The sequence below is a fragment of the Amblyomma americanum genome, chromosome 8, assembly GCF_052857255.1.
Source record: "Amblyomma americanum isolate KBUSLIRL-KWMA chromosome 8, ASM5285725v1, whole genome shotgun sequence".
Lineage (NCBI taxonomy): Eukaryota > Metazoa > Arthropoda > Arachnida > Ixodida > Ixodidae > Amblyomma > Amblyomma americanum.
The window spans coordinates 74,350,703-74,363,472 of NC_135504.1; the positions used below are offsets into that span (position 1 = coordinate 74,350,703).

A 12,770-nucleotide genomic window follows, 5' to 3' on the forward strand; every position below is an offset into this window, starting at 1 on the left:
TATTGGGTCAAATTGGGAATTCAAGTTGGATCATACTGGAATCAAATAGCCTCAAAAGGTCAGCCAAATGAACTTGTGAATCCAACTGGGTAACCCAATTGGTTTCCTTACTCCCAGATGGGCAGTCAGTCCAGTTGGGTCTCCAATTCCAATTGGATCATCTGATTGCAACTTGTTGATGGCCTTCAAACCAATTGAATCATATTGGAGCTACAAATCCCATATTTTGGTTTTCACGAGTGCAGGGAAATGTAGGCACAAGGGCTTATTTCCATGGGCGCGGGACGTGGGACCTATCTTTTTGCACGCAGTACTAACATCCGCGTCGCACCACCGACATCGACAAAGCGGAGGCGTTCGGACATGCCTCCATTGTCCCTTCGGAGGTGCTGAGGGCCCGTGTAGCAGGCGGCACAGGTAGTCTTTTGTCAAAAATATACAGCCCAAAGGGTTTGGTTCCGCGCCATGTTGCTCAGCTCTTAAGCACATTTGAGTCCTAAGCTTGCGAGGGTTGAGGATTTAAGTTCCTCTCACCTTCTCGAAATCGGGGTCTCTGGAGCCACGCTGCAGGGCTCAGAAGCAGACCTCTTGGACTGCATACTGTTGGCAAAGACTGTAAATGTGTATGTGACCTCTCAGTCACGTCAACGTCTGGTCCATGCGTCCATTGTGTTAGCCCAGGTTGCCACAAATTGTCTAAGACTTCATAGTAGGTCTAGGGGCTATTTTGCATGGTGCAACCAGAATGAAAAATGCAGCAGTCGCTGATATCGCTGCACGTCTTCTGGTGAGTACTGTTGCACGCAACACACACCCAGCGAACTTGGTTGGAGCGGAAAGCAGGTTTGATGCTCTGCTCCATCCGCAGGCAGCTCCCATGTGACCACGTGACATGTCATGGCGCCTTCCATTGGTCAGTTTCAAAGCGGCCACACTGATGGTGTCTTCGACTGGTCGCTCCCGAGATCCGGTTAGGATCCGACAGAGTGGGAGCCGCTCTCGCTCTGAGCGCATAGCAAGACTAGTCAAGCAGAACGGTCAGCGAGTTTTTAGAGCAGAAGCGCAGGAGGCAGAAGGGGGACGTAACTTCCGGAACCACTACGCGGCAGCGCTGCTGATGGAAACAGTAGCCGCACGTAAGGTCTCTTGATTACCTTTAGCAGCACGTGGTCGCACACAGTTTGCATCGCGGTCGCCGCTTAGCCTGTACTGATCGCTACCCCGGCTTTCCGTCCCACGGGACGCTCATTTTTTGAACATCGCCTTGTGGATAGCACTCTCGTCCTCGTCTGAGCTGCTGCTGGAATCGCTGTTTTCATGCGACAGCAACACAGACCGCGCTCCTAGTGTATACTTATCCAGCGTCTCTTGGACATTTTGCCTCACACAGCGCGGCATCCGCAAAACAACACAGCAAGGACGCCACCACTGCGTCAAAAGCCTACACTTCCTTCTGCCTACGCGCAGGGGACGCCAAGGCCTCGCACCACTTTCGCGAAATGACGGAAGTGGCCCTGTCACGTGGACGCATCTCGGAGCCGCTCCGACTTTTTTCTCGGAGCGCGTCGGAGCGCTCTGAGCTGGAGGCGAGCGCTCGGAAAGAACCAGCCAAATGTAGCCAGAGCGGCCGGTTTCGACCAGCCGAATGTGCGGTCACCTCTCAGAGTGCTCTAGAGCGATCTAAAGCGCGCAGTTGAAGACATCATGACATAGCGAAATCCCAAATGAACGGAAACCCGCCTCGGACCAACGGAAATCCGAGCAGCAAGACAGGCAGCCACACATCGACAACTTTTGCAGAGTTTAGCGCATTACAAAGCAGGTTGTAAAAATAGTTGGCAGTTTTTTCTGCATTTGACATGGTTTGGAGTCATAATCATCTGAATATCATGCGCAGCACATTTCGCGTAAGTTGACCGACCAACTGCGACACCTCTGGTGGAAGTTTGGAATGTAGGGTGTCGCTCAGGTTTTTGCGCAGCCAACGTTTACAGGTTCTGTGAGGCTCCTGCATGCGAACATTAGGAAGACAAGTTTATGTCGTTTCATTGTCATCTCTGCGGACCTTTATTCCCTGCACATCTCTAATATTCTGCTCCCTCATGCCTTGAGAGATTTCTTTTTTGAACAGGCATACGTATTGTCCTCCGAAATGATGCTTTGAACAGTGTTCAGAGATGTGTGTGTGCTTGCTGCTACACGAAAGTCTCCAAGAGATCGAAGTTTTGGATGTCCATTGTAGTCTGTGCCAGACTCCAAAGGGAAGGTCGCAATTTGCGATTCCAGTCACTCTAGGTATATCCTGGTCCCGTGGTGTATGTGGGCATATGGCTACAAGGGATGATAGTTCTCTTGCTGGCTTGTCCGGTGTGTCACAGTGGATCACATGGTACCAAGGGAAATTTTTTAACCTAGAGAAGAAATGGAGGCTAAATTGGTGCACCCCTTTTTCGGAGGGTGAACAGGGTTTTTGAATGAATAAGAACTTATGCAATTAACTCAAATATTTTTGCAGAGGCGCCGGGCACCATGCACAGAGCCTAACGCAGGGATGGGACTGAAACTTCCTGCCCATGTCAGCTGTACAGCGCTGTTATGGGCACAAACAGCATCACAAATGTTGGTTTTCCCACAAGGTTAACCCTATTCGTCAGGAAAGAGGGAAAAAGAAGCAGAGAAGACAGGAAAGTTGCAAGAAAGAGGACAGGAAACTGAAGGATATAGCAAAGGACAGGAAAAGGTGACTGCAGATTTCCTTCCATCGAGCCATCCCAGCGGGGTGCCATTTATGGGAAACAGGGGCCAAAGTAGTGTGCTGCCTCAGCCGAGGAACCTTAAAAATGCCCAAGCACCTGGGATCAGCTCAACACCCAGAATCCCCTCTCCCCGGACAAAGCCAAGTGTACACATGGCTAGATGTGGGTGGTCTGAGCCCACATAGTATGCTCAGATGCAAATATTTGCTATCAACAGATGCCCCAGTAGGAAAGGTGGGAGCCGAGTGCATGGCTGCCAGTGGGCGTGGTAAAACGAACACACTCAACATGCCACAAGTACAGCAGCATAGCGCGAAGTTACCGGGAAAAGCGCTCATCACTTGGGTGTTTATTAAAGCCCTCAGGAACCATGCACAGGGATCACCACACTACACAACGTGCTAGAGCTGGATAAGCAGGGTCTGCAAGGTGGCTACACGCTTCTGTTCTTCCAGCCTCAGTTTGTTTTCTTGGAACCCTCGGAGTAGGGCGGCGGTGGTCCATCCGGCTGCTGTGGCAACAAAAAAACAAGCAAAAGGATCATTACGATATCATCACACCAGAGCATAACTTTCAGTAACACCTGCCAAAGCAACGAAAGCACTGCCCCAAAGTCAGGGTGTCTCCCGAGGAAATGAGCAAAAAAAAATTTCTTACAACTTGAGCTGGGCTAGTAAACTGGCACACACCTTACAGGTTCACAGTGATAACGGAGCATGGCAGATTCCCAGTTAAATTCCAACATTTGACTGTTCATCATGCTCTATGGCTGTGGCTAAACCAATAAAAAAACTTAAATGTAGAGACTGGCTAGTTTTACAACAGGATTGACGCACAGTGGTGATTCAGGCTAGCTGGTTCATGGCTTACAAGGAACGACGGCAGCGCAACCAGAAAACCCCGCCGCGGTAGCTCAGTGGTTAGGGCGCTCGACTACTGATCCGGAGTTCCCGGGTTCGAACCCGACCGCGGCGGCTGCGTTTTTATGGAGGAAGAACGCTAAGGCGCCCGTGTGCTGTGCTATGTCAGTGCACGTTAAAGATCCCCAGGTGGTTGAAATTATTCTGGAGCCCTCCACTACGGCACCTATTCTTCCTTTCTTTCACTCCCTCCTTTATCCCTTCCCTTACGGCGCGGTTCAGGTGTCCAAAGATATATGAGACAGATACTGCGCCATTTCCTTTCCCCAAAAACCAATTATTATTATTATTCTTAACCAGAAAATGGACAAACACAAGCACTGACTTGTGTTCATCCGCGCTCGTGTTTCCTTGTTTACTACAGGAGTAGGCAGTAGATCTGGAAACACGTTTTTGGAGACAACGATGCAAAGACTGAGAAACAGACTGCTGTCAAGTGAGCAGTAATATGCTGGCAGATTTTGGCTAGTAAATAACCCTACAGATATATGACTATGAAACCGCCCCATGTCCTCCAGATAGCAGCCACATCACCATAAAGAAGCCTTTTAAAATACTGGTAGCTAATAGGATGTTCACCATTTTCCTGAAGTAACAAGAACTGACAAACTGCATGGCTGTGCCCAGGCAGTGCAATAAGTGAGCCAATATTTTGCGAATCCCCACACACAGCTGTTGCTTGTGCAAGCACTGACATGAAAGGATCAAAGACGCTTGAACAACCCTTAAGAGTACAATGCAATAGCATTAGAGATCCCTCCCGCACAGGTACTCCTTCTCTTTCCTAGATTGTGGGGAGTCTTCATCCACTCCTGGTGCAGTGGTTTAGCGATGCGCCACTGCCCTGGCAAGTGGCTCTTTCAAACATACCCACCAGTGGGGCTCCTGACACCCCACTTCCCGTAAGACTAATTTTGTCTATCTCGCAACCAATGAGCTGATGCGCAATGCCATGGTGGGCAGGTGGCAATCACAATGAATTTATTTGAACTAATTTCACTGCCACCTGCCATGGTGAGCAGGTTGCCCACAACCTAGCAGGCAGGTTACCACCTGCTCACTGCAGTACGTAGGGGCCACCTGCTTTGAAGTGATGCGGACGGACGCCAGCTTTTCGAACGGGACCTCTAATGCGATACAATAAATGCAATACATGAGACAAAGTATCTGTTCGCATTAGTTGCCCCCTGGGTGGAGATGCCACTGCCAGGGTCAGAACATGCGAGCGGGTGGTGTGATCTAGTCCCTCAACCCCTGTGTAACAGCCGTACCTTTGATCCACTCTCCTGATCCAATCCAGCAATCAGTGCACTATGCTGCACCCCTCTCCACTCTCCCCGCCCACAGACTGACTGGCGACCGCAGTGTCCCTTTTGCCCCCCCTGTAGCTTCACATCCCCTCTTCCCTCTCCCCTAAAAATGCAGAGGGAGATTTCCCTCTCTCCACTATGCCTTCTGCGCCAGGCACTTTTTGCAATAATAGGCGTTCTAATTCTAAGCCATTAAAACAAAGGGTGGTTCTGGTAAGGTTAGCCTAAATTGGTAGTGGCTCAACCAAAATGGGAAAGAGTCAAGCAGTGCCAAATGACAAAGCACAGGCCCAAAACAATTCAATAAGCCACAAGTCCAAGCAATATGCCCACTGCCCTCAAGCCCAGATGCTGAGAAGAACTTGTGAAACCAGCTTGACTGACACCACAACAGGAACTTTGCTCAGAAGCATGTCACAGTCACTACGTTCTGAAAGAGGCTAAAAGTGGAATGCTGGATCAGAAATGGTACAGCTGTTGCTTCTGCACACCAATAAGAACCTCAGAGCTCTTTGGGTTCAGCCATTCTTTTTAACCTGTCTGGAGTTGACGTAACAGAAGGGCAATTTCACTTCTCGTTCCTTACAGCTTTTTGATGACTGATACTTTACAACTCTGCAATATGTTAATGAAGCCTTAAGCCCTTCTTCCTTACTGGATTGCACAGCCTACGGAAAACTAGTGTGCTGGACTGGCATTGTGAATCTGTTGTTTCAATGAAATCCCATTACATCCAAATGACTACCTAGGAAAAATACAGGTGCTAACTTCCAGACACAGATAGAAGAAAGCTAAAGGACACAGCGACAAATGACTTCGTCGCCTCAGAGAAGTGTATGGACCAGACAGACTTGGTGATGTGCTCAGCCTTGCCTCCTTTCCTCTTTTGCCTTGATGCATTTTGAGATCATTTTGATATTGCTGCCTAAAAGTTTCGCGAATTCCATGGATGCTGCGGGTACTCGCCCCGCTTCATCCCCTTTGGCTTGCTTCCCCACGATGAGTCCCTAACAAGGGAGGGCACCGGCACTGCAGCAACACGAGCGCCAGGGACGGCGTGATTGCTGCGTGTGTGCGTGTGAGTGATAGCTTTTCCTCTTCGGCTCGGGAACGAGACATGTGCGGATGTTTCAGCACGGCGCTCCACTCTCTGCCAGTGAGGCAAGGCTTTGTGGGGACCTTTTTCCTGCACGCTAGTCCTGTCTGGCTATGAAGCTTCTCCCCTGCCTTTGCTTTGGCGAACATTCGCTCGTAACCTTGCTGGTGAGTCAGATGACCTCAATTTCTTAGCGTATTTTGTTGCTAGCTGGCATTACTGCTGTTGCAACAATAAGTGCCTTGTTCGTGTCAGCAAGTGTCGTCCCTTTGTTTCCCTTAGAGTAAAGCCCGCCGTGTTCGGTGTGCGCTCAGCAGTAGTTGTGATCACGGGGCGGGGTTGGTGGTTTTGAACTGTGTCAGCCACGGTTAAGCGGGAAGAATATATTTATCCATTCCATTACAACCCCACAACACGGAGTAGCGTTTCACTGAGATAAATACCACATTTGAAAAAAAAAAAGAAAGACAGGATGAGCGAGTCCCTCACCGGAGGTGCACTGGCATTGCCCTGGTCGAAAGGAGGTGGTGCAGCCGGCACGTACATGTACTCTGGGTTGGCCGGATTATAGTAGGCCGAATTTTGTGCCGCCTCAGCTGCCTTGGCCATGGCCGATGCCGCTGTAAGAGGAACACACATTCATTTCCACTCATTCATACTGTCAGCCCTAAACAGGGGCTATTATGGGTGTAGATGACCAAAGCGTGGCTCAGAAAAGCAATACAAAAAAAACCTGTTTAGCATCGCTAAGCACAGGATACTGTGCAAGAGCACTTGTTATGGTGGGCATTTAATTACATGCTAAAGGCATTCAATCTAAAGGCCTTTACATGGAAGGCATTTATCATGAAGGCCTTCACCCTAGAGGCCTTTGACCTAAAGGCCTTTGCCCTAAAGGCATTCACCACAAAGGCCTTTACCCTGAAGGCATTTACCTCGAAGGCCTTTACCACGAACCAAACAGGTTGCCCACAACCCGATGGGCAGATGGGCCACCTGCCACAAAGCAGGTTTCAGACACGCACATATGCCCGAAATTTGAAAATGCGCCTAGTAGTGCTCCTGCACTAAAACGGAAAACATTGAAACCTGCAGAGAATGTTAGACGAGCAGAGTTAGCCACTGGTACAGAATGTGACTGGAACAGAATTCAACCAGAAGATAAAACATTACACAGGTTATCTAAGGATTCACTAATGGGTTATAACGACAGAGAATGGTAGCATGTTCTATTCCTTAATGGCCTCCAGGAAAAATGGTTTATGGTTTATGGGGGTTTAACGTCCCAAAGTGACTCAGGCTATGAGAGACGCCGTAGTGAAGGGCTCAGGAAATTTCGACCACCTGGGGTTCTTTAATGTGCACTGACATCGCACAGCACACGGGCCTCTAGAATTTCGCCGGGATCGAACCCGCATCTTTTGGGCCAGCAGCCGAGTGTCGTAACCACTCTGCCACCGCAACAGCCTCCAGGAAAAAGGTAAGCTTGGAACAATAATTACGGGCAGTCATCACTGGGATGTACAAACATGAGCACAGGCTTGTCTAGAGCACTGCAGTGGTGCACTGCAGAAGAACTAAAGTGAAGTGTTAGTGCAGCGGCTATCCTGAGGGCATGACGCTCGAACATTCATTGCTCATAGGTCTATGCGGCTTCACTTGAGCGCAAGCACTGTATCTGAACCCAGTATTTGCTTAAAAATTCCAATCAGTTTGCTTCACACAGGGACACTTGAGTGCTCTAGACAAGCTTGCTCATCTCTGTGCAAGCTGTGACAATACTGTGATGATTCTCCCATGCTAATTTCTAAGTGCAGCAGAACCTCGATAATACCACTTTCAGGAGACTGCGCGAAACCATCGTATAATAAAAAATCTCGCACAACCGACGCATTTGTGTAATAGTACCGTATTTACTCGCATAATGAACCCACTTTTTTTCCAGAAAAGTTGACATCAGTTTAGAAGCTGGAAAAAAGTTTCCAACAGATTTTTTTGGAAGGGTCGAGATATATCTCTGTCCGTTCTTCCGTCATCAACAAACGCACCGAGTCAGACGGGTTCATGGGGCTAGTGTTCAGCATCCTTCAGTTGGATGCGATGTTGTGCTAGCCGGGGGTGCCGGCCAATAGCGGCGAGGTAACGGGAACGTGGTGGTCACCAGCCCTGAAGGTCAGGCGCGGGTTTTCTACTGCAAGGTCTAATTCGCATGTTTAAGCTTTAGCTTAGAGCGCACGTCTTGGCGCTCTGCCAAGTTCGCAGAGGGCACCGCGCCTCCCACCCCTCAGCAGACTGCCAAAGTCTGCTGCGCGCACTCCGTCCCTTCCTCCCACCCCTCTGGCTGGAGCTCTCCTCAAAAGATCAAAAAGTGGGGATGGTGCGCTGCCAAGGTGGACGGCAGCGAAAACTGAGTAAACTGAGGAACTCGCTACGCTGGAAAACAAGGAAAAAGGTAAATTGTGGCCGACACATGTAGGATGGGGGACAGGGGGGGGTTCATTACGCGAGTAATTACAGTAATCGCGTCTGCTACTAAGGTTTTCAAAAATTAATTAAAATTCCTTTCCCTGCATGTTATAAAAGAGCCCACTTTCGTTCCGCAAGAATTAGTTCAGAGACTGTGCGTAGCCAGGCATTTTGGCGTCAAAGAAGACGAGGCAAGCAAGCGCTGCTGTCCCTGCATGTTAATTTGTGAATAATTGGGTTTGCGCATAGATGAAATGTTTACTTGGGATGAACATGTCATATATATTTGTAAGAGGCTAAGGCAAGTTGCGGCATATATGTACAAGTTGTGAACAACTGTGAAAACGCTTTGCACTGTGTTTCAGTCTTTGGGCGAAAGCATCCTACAATGCGCGACAACAATCTATGGCAGTTGGTCTGTTACTCAGTAAACAAAGGTTACTAAACTGCTGCACAAGATTTCCAGAAATATTGTGTATGGTACAATACTCCCTGATAGACAACCGGAAGATGTCATGAATGATCTATGACATCGGTTTCAAAGAACCTGTGAACGAAGAAAGAACACTAAGCCCAAAGAAAAGATTTGTGATGCCACGAGTTTAAATTATTTATGGGAAAAGAACTCAAAGGTATTAGGTATGTGCCACAGTTGTTTAACAGCTTACCTGAACAGCTCCTGAATATCAACAGTAGAAAAAAAGAAAAATTCCTGCTAAGAAATTGGGCACTTTCATGATGAATTGTGATCTTCTTTCCCTTTTTTTCTTCTCTTTTGCTCGGCATAATTGTCTTTGTAAAAGTGCTGCAATTTTCGTGATTTCTCACTTTTGTACTTAATCTATTACTTTATTTCATTTTTTTTACTCAGTCCCGTAATCACGACTATGTTTTCAGTTAAAGGGACTGTGCAATGAATAAAAAGTAGCTTGTAAATGTTTTCAATGCTTAGAAATGAGGCTAAGAAGCATTCACACCAAGTATGAGTCCTCGGAACTCTGCCGGCAATTTATTATGAATTTTTAAAAACCGTGTTTCTTAAAATTCGCGGGCCGATTGGTGTGCTCGTACTGACTAATTTTGAAACTAAAATCGTGAAAAACGACGTCACTGTACCCATGACGTCGCCAGGCCACCACACACTCTCATTTGCTGGAGCCACGGCAGCCACGACATCACGGGCACACTTCCGGTAGCCGTGAAAATCGTCTGCTCGTGCCGCCACGCGACTCTCGGGCAAGCGCGAGCCAAGGCGTTGCCTTCACGCATATGGTTTCAATTTTCCTCTGCCGCCTCCTTCTGTCGGGAGTTTCGGAGCCACTCGCAGTGGCTCGCCGAGTCGCTACTGTCGTCGCTGCATGAACGCATAGGGCTCGATGCCCATTGCGGCCGTTAGAGCGAGCAGTCACGCCTCAAGGTCCGAGGTGTAGTTAGCATTACTGCTAACAACAACAGACGACAAGCAAAGAAACCCGACGCGCGCCGCAATCACGCCGCCGCCGCTGCTGCTGGGGTGCTAGGAGCTACAACCGGAAGTTGCAAAAGGAACGTCAGCGGATGACGTATTCATGGGCGGGGCCTAGTCCCAGAGTTGTTTTCTTTATTTTTGTCTGGTGCCCCGCGTGTACGAGTTGAGGGGGGAGAAGAGGAGCGTAATTTTTAATTGTCTATATCTTCGGTGTTATTGATGCTAGCTTAAAAATTCTTGCGTTGGGGTGACGAGTGATGAAATGCCTATCTCTCGTATGCTTTACGTAATCTCAATTAATTTATTGCATAGTCCCTTTAAGTAGAAAATCAAAAGCGGAGTTGAAGAATTGGTTTTAATGTGCATTGTATCTTTTTTTTTCTTTTAGTGTCTATCATACTCAGGAGAATTGTGTGTGAAATTTGGTACTACTTTTGTGAAGTTTTATTCTTGATCTTATGTATATTGTTTCGTCTTTTTAACTCAGTAGCAAGACTGTGGTATCGATTTTTGAAGATGTACATGTTTGTTTCTCTTCTTTTTGTTTTACTCAATAGAGTTGATTCATGAATTAAACTTGTAACATTTGAGAGCACTGCGTTGTCCAGTGCATGGTATGCACTGCTTCTGCCGGCCCACCCACAAGCACCAAGGTGCTTAGGGCAGCAGAAAAACAATGCGTAAATGTTGCAGACAATAAAGCTTCTGTTGTTATTATTATTATTAAGCATTCATCATGTGCACTTCAAAAACGATGACATGAACGATGCGTAAAAAATATAGCAGCTCCGATCTTTTGAAGACGTTTTGCGGGACACAGTACGACCATGCCAGTGGCATGTCTTTCTGTTCAGACTTCTTCTAGACCCACTGTCACTCCACAGCAGAAGGTAGCAGTGTCTGTACGGTGAATTCCACTGTTTCTACCTCACTTATATTACTGCTTCTTAGTATGGAGCAATACAACGCAGGCAAACATAAATAAAATATTCATGGTCCAAAAGAAAGCAGTTCAACACATAGCAAATCTGGATTACCGTGCGCACACAGAGGAATTGTTTGCTCGCTTTCACATCACACCAGTTCATCACCTATAAGAATATAATTTAGTAATGAGATGTAAAACGTATCCGCTACCACCAAAAAAAACTTTCTAGAACTATCCTGCCTCAAAGCAACCATTCCAACATATGCATTTCGCGATCAACGATTTTGGTGCATTCCCTTCTGCTGCACAGAATACCGACGTTCGATAATGTGCTTTGCTCTTCCACATTTATTAAATAAACTGCTGAGTAAAGGCATACCTGTGGAAAAGAGCAGCCCGCGTGAAATTCGCGATGCTCTGATATGGTGACTTTTATGCTTTCTTGATATTTATGCAGAAATACAGGAGATTTTTTTCCTCAATCTTTTCTGCTCAGCTAAAGTTTTATGAATAAATTTTCTGTCATACTATGAAAATACGTAAATAGCCTTACCAATCTTCTTTCTCTGCCTACTTCCTCTTTTTTTTTTTTCCTAACCACATGTACCCGCACTGTTAAATGTTGCTGAATTCATATACCTTCCTGCCCAGCTAATCTGCAGTATACATCTGCAGTATACATCAGTTACACAACATGCTCTGTCATTTTCATAGCATTTTGCCTTGCACAAGGGGGCCCGGACTGCGCTTCAAGTGAAATGTGCTTCACTTTTTTGCCCGGGCCTACCTACATTGTCGTGATGTAAATAAAGACGACCTGACTTAACTTAAAGAAAAAAAACATGATGTTCACTTGCGACGTGCCGCCCACCGAGTAGCAGCGTGCTGCCCGCTCCTGGCTCACTCTGTGTTGCTAGGCCTAGCGTGCTCCGCACTGAGGGCACAGCAGAAAGCGCTTTCGAACTAGCCGCCGATGATCATAGAAATGCCTAATCTTGTTACTGCCTCTACAATAACTTCATGCTGGTATGAATGAACAGTTGATTTCCCTAACACCTTCATCAGCGAAGCACGTGGAAAAACGGGCCAGGCGAGCTGCCTCGCACAGATGGCTGTGGGTTGCACGCACGGAGTCCAGAGTCTGAGCTGTCAGCAGAACTGTCACAGCAAGCTATCGTGCACTCAATCATATTGTTGCGCGCATGTCTCCGTCTTGATTCAGATCTAGAACCAACTTGATTGGCACCACGTCTGCGAATAAAGTACTCCGCCAGCGCCTTTCATTCCAGATGACTCCAACCGGCTTTTGTACGAAGCGGGGTGTGCATATTTTTCTGTCGTGTACAATACAGGCCTTTAATGCATTATCCCTATGGGAGACTCACCAGGCCCGTGCCAATTTGTCATAAAATGTAGGTCGTCGTATGAACGGGGACACATAATAGAGGTTCCACTATCTCGATTCATCACGATCATCACCAGCCTGACTAGGCCCACTGCAGGGCAAAGGCCTCTCTCATGTCTCTCCAATTAACCCAGTCCTTTGCCAGCGGAGCCCACCATATGCCTGCAAACTTCTTAATCTCATCCGCCCACCTAACCTTCTGCCGCCCCCTGCTACGCTTGCCTTCTCTTGGAATCCACTCCGTTACCTTTAAGGACCAGCGGTTATCTTGCGTTTGCAGCACATGCCCTGCCCAATCCCATTTTTTCCTCTTGATTTCAACTAGGATGTCATTATCCCGCGTTTGTTCCCGCACCAACTCTGCCCGCTTCGGGTCTCTAAACGTTACACCTATCAATTTTCTTTCGATGGCTTGCTGCGT

The 12,770-nt window shown here is 47.6% G+C and overlaps 1 protein-coding gene across 2 annotated transcripts in view; it reads right to left on the reverse strand.

Moving 5' to 3' along the window:
* Nucleotides 1-3,054: 3,054 nt before the first annotated feature.
* LOC144101929 (WW domain-binding protein 2-like) overlaps nucleotides 3,055-12,770 on the reverse strand; it is a 42,069-nt gene continuing 32,353 nt past the window's right edge. Inside the window, exons 7-8 of one of the 2 annotated variants that reach the window (XM_077635163.1) lie at nucleotides 6,572-6,702; nucleotides 3,055-3,267 (exon numbers count right to left, since the gene is read on the reverse strand). In XM_077635163.1, the coding sequence (XP_077491289.1) occupies nucleotides 3,214-3,267; nucleotides 6,572-6,702 (185 nt within the window). In that variant the 3' untranslated portion in view covers nucleotides 3,055-3,213. The remainder of the gene's footprint in view (nucleotides 3,268-6,571; nucleotides 6,703-12,770) is intronic. The other variant, XM_077635164.1, reaches the window with a different exon arrangement.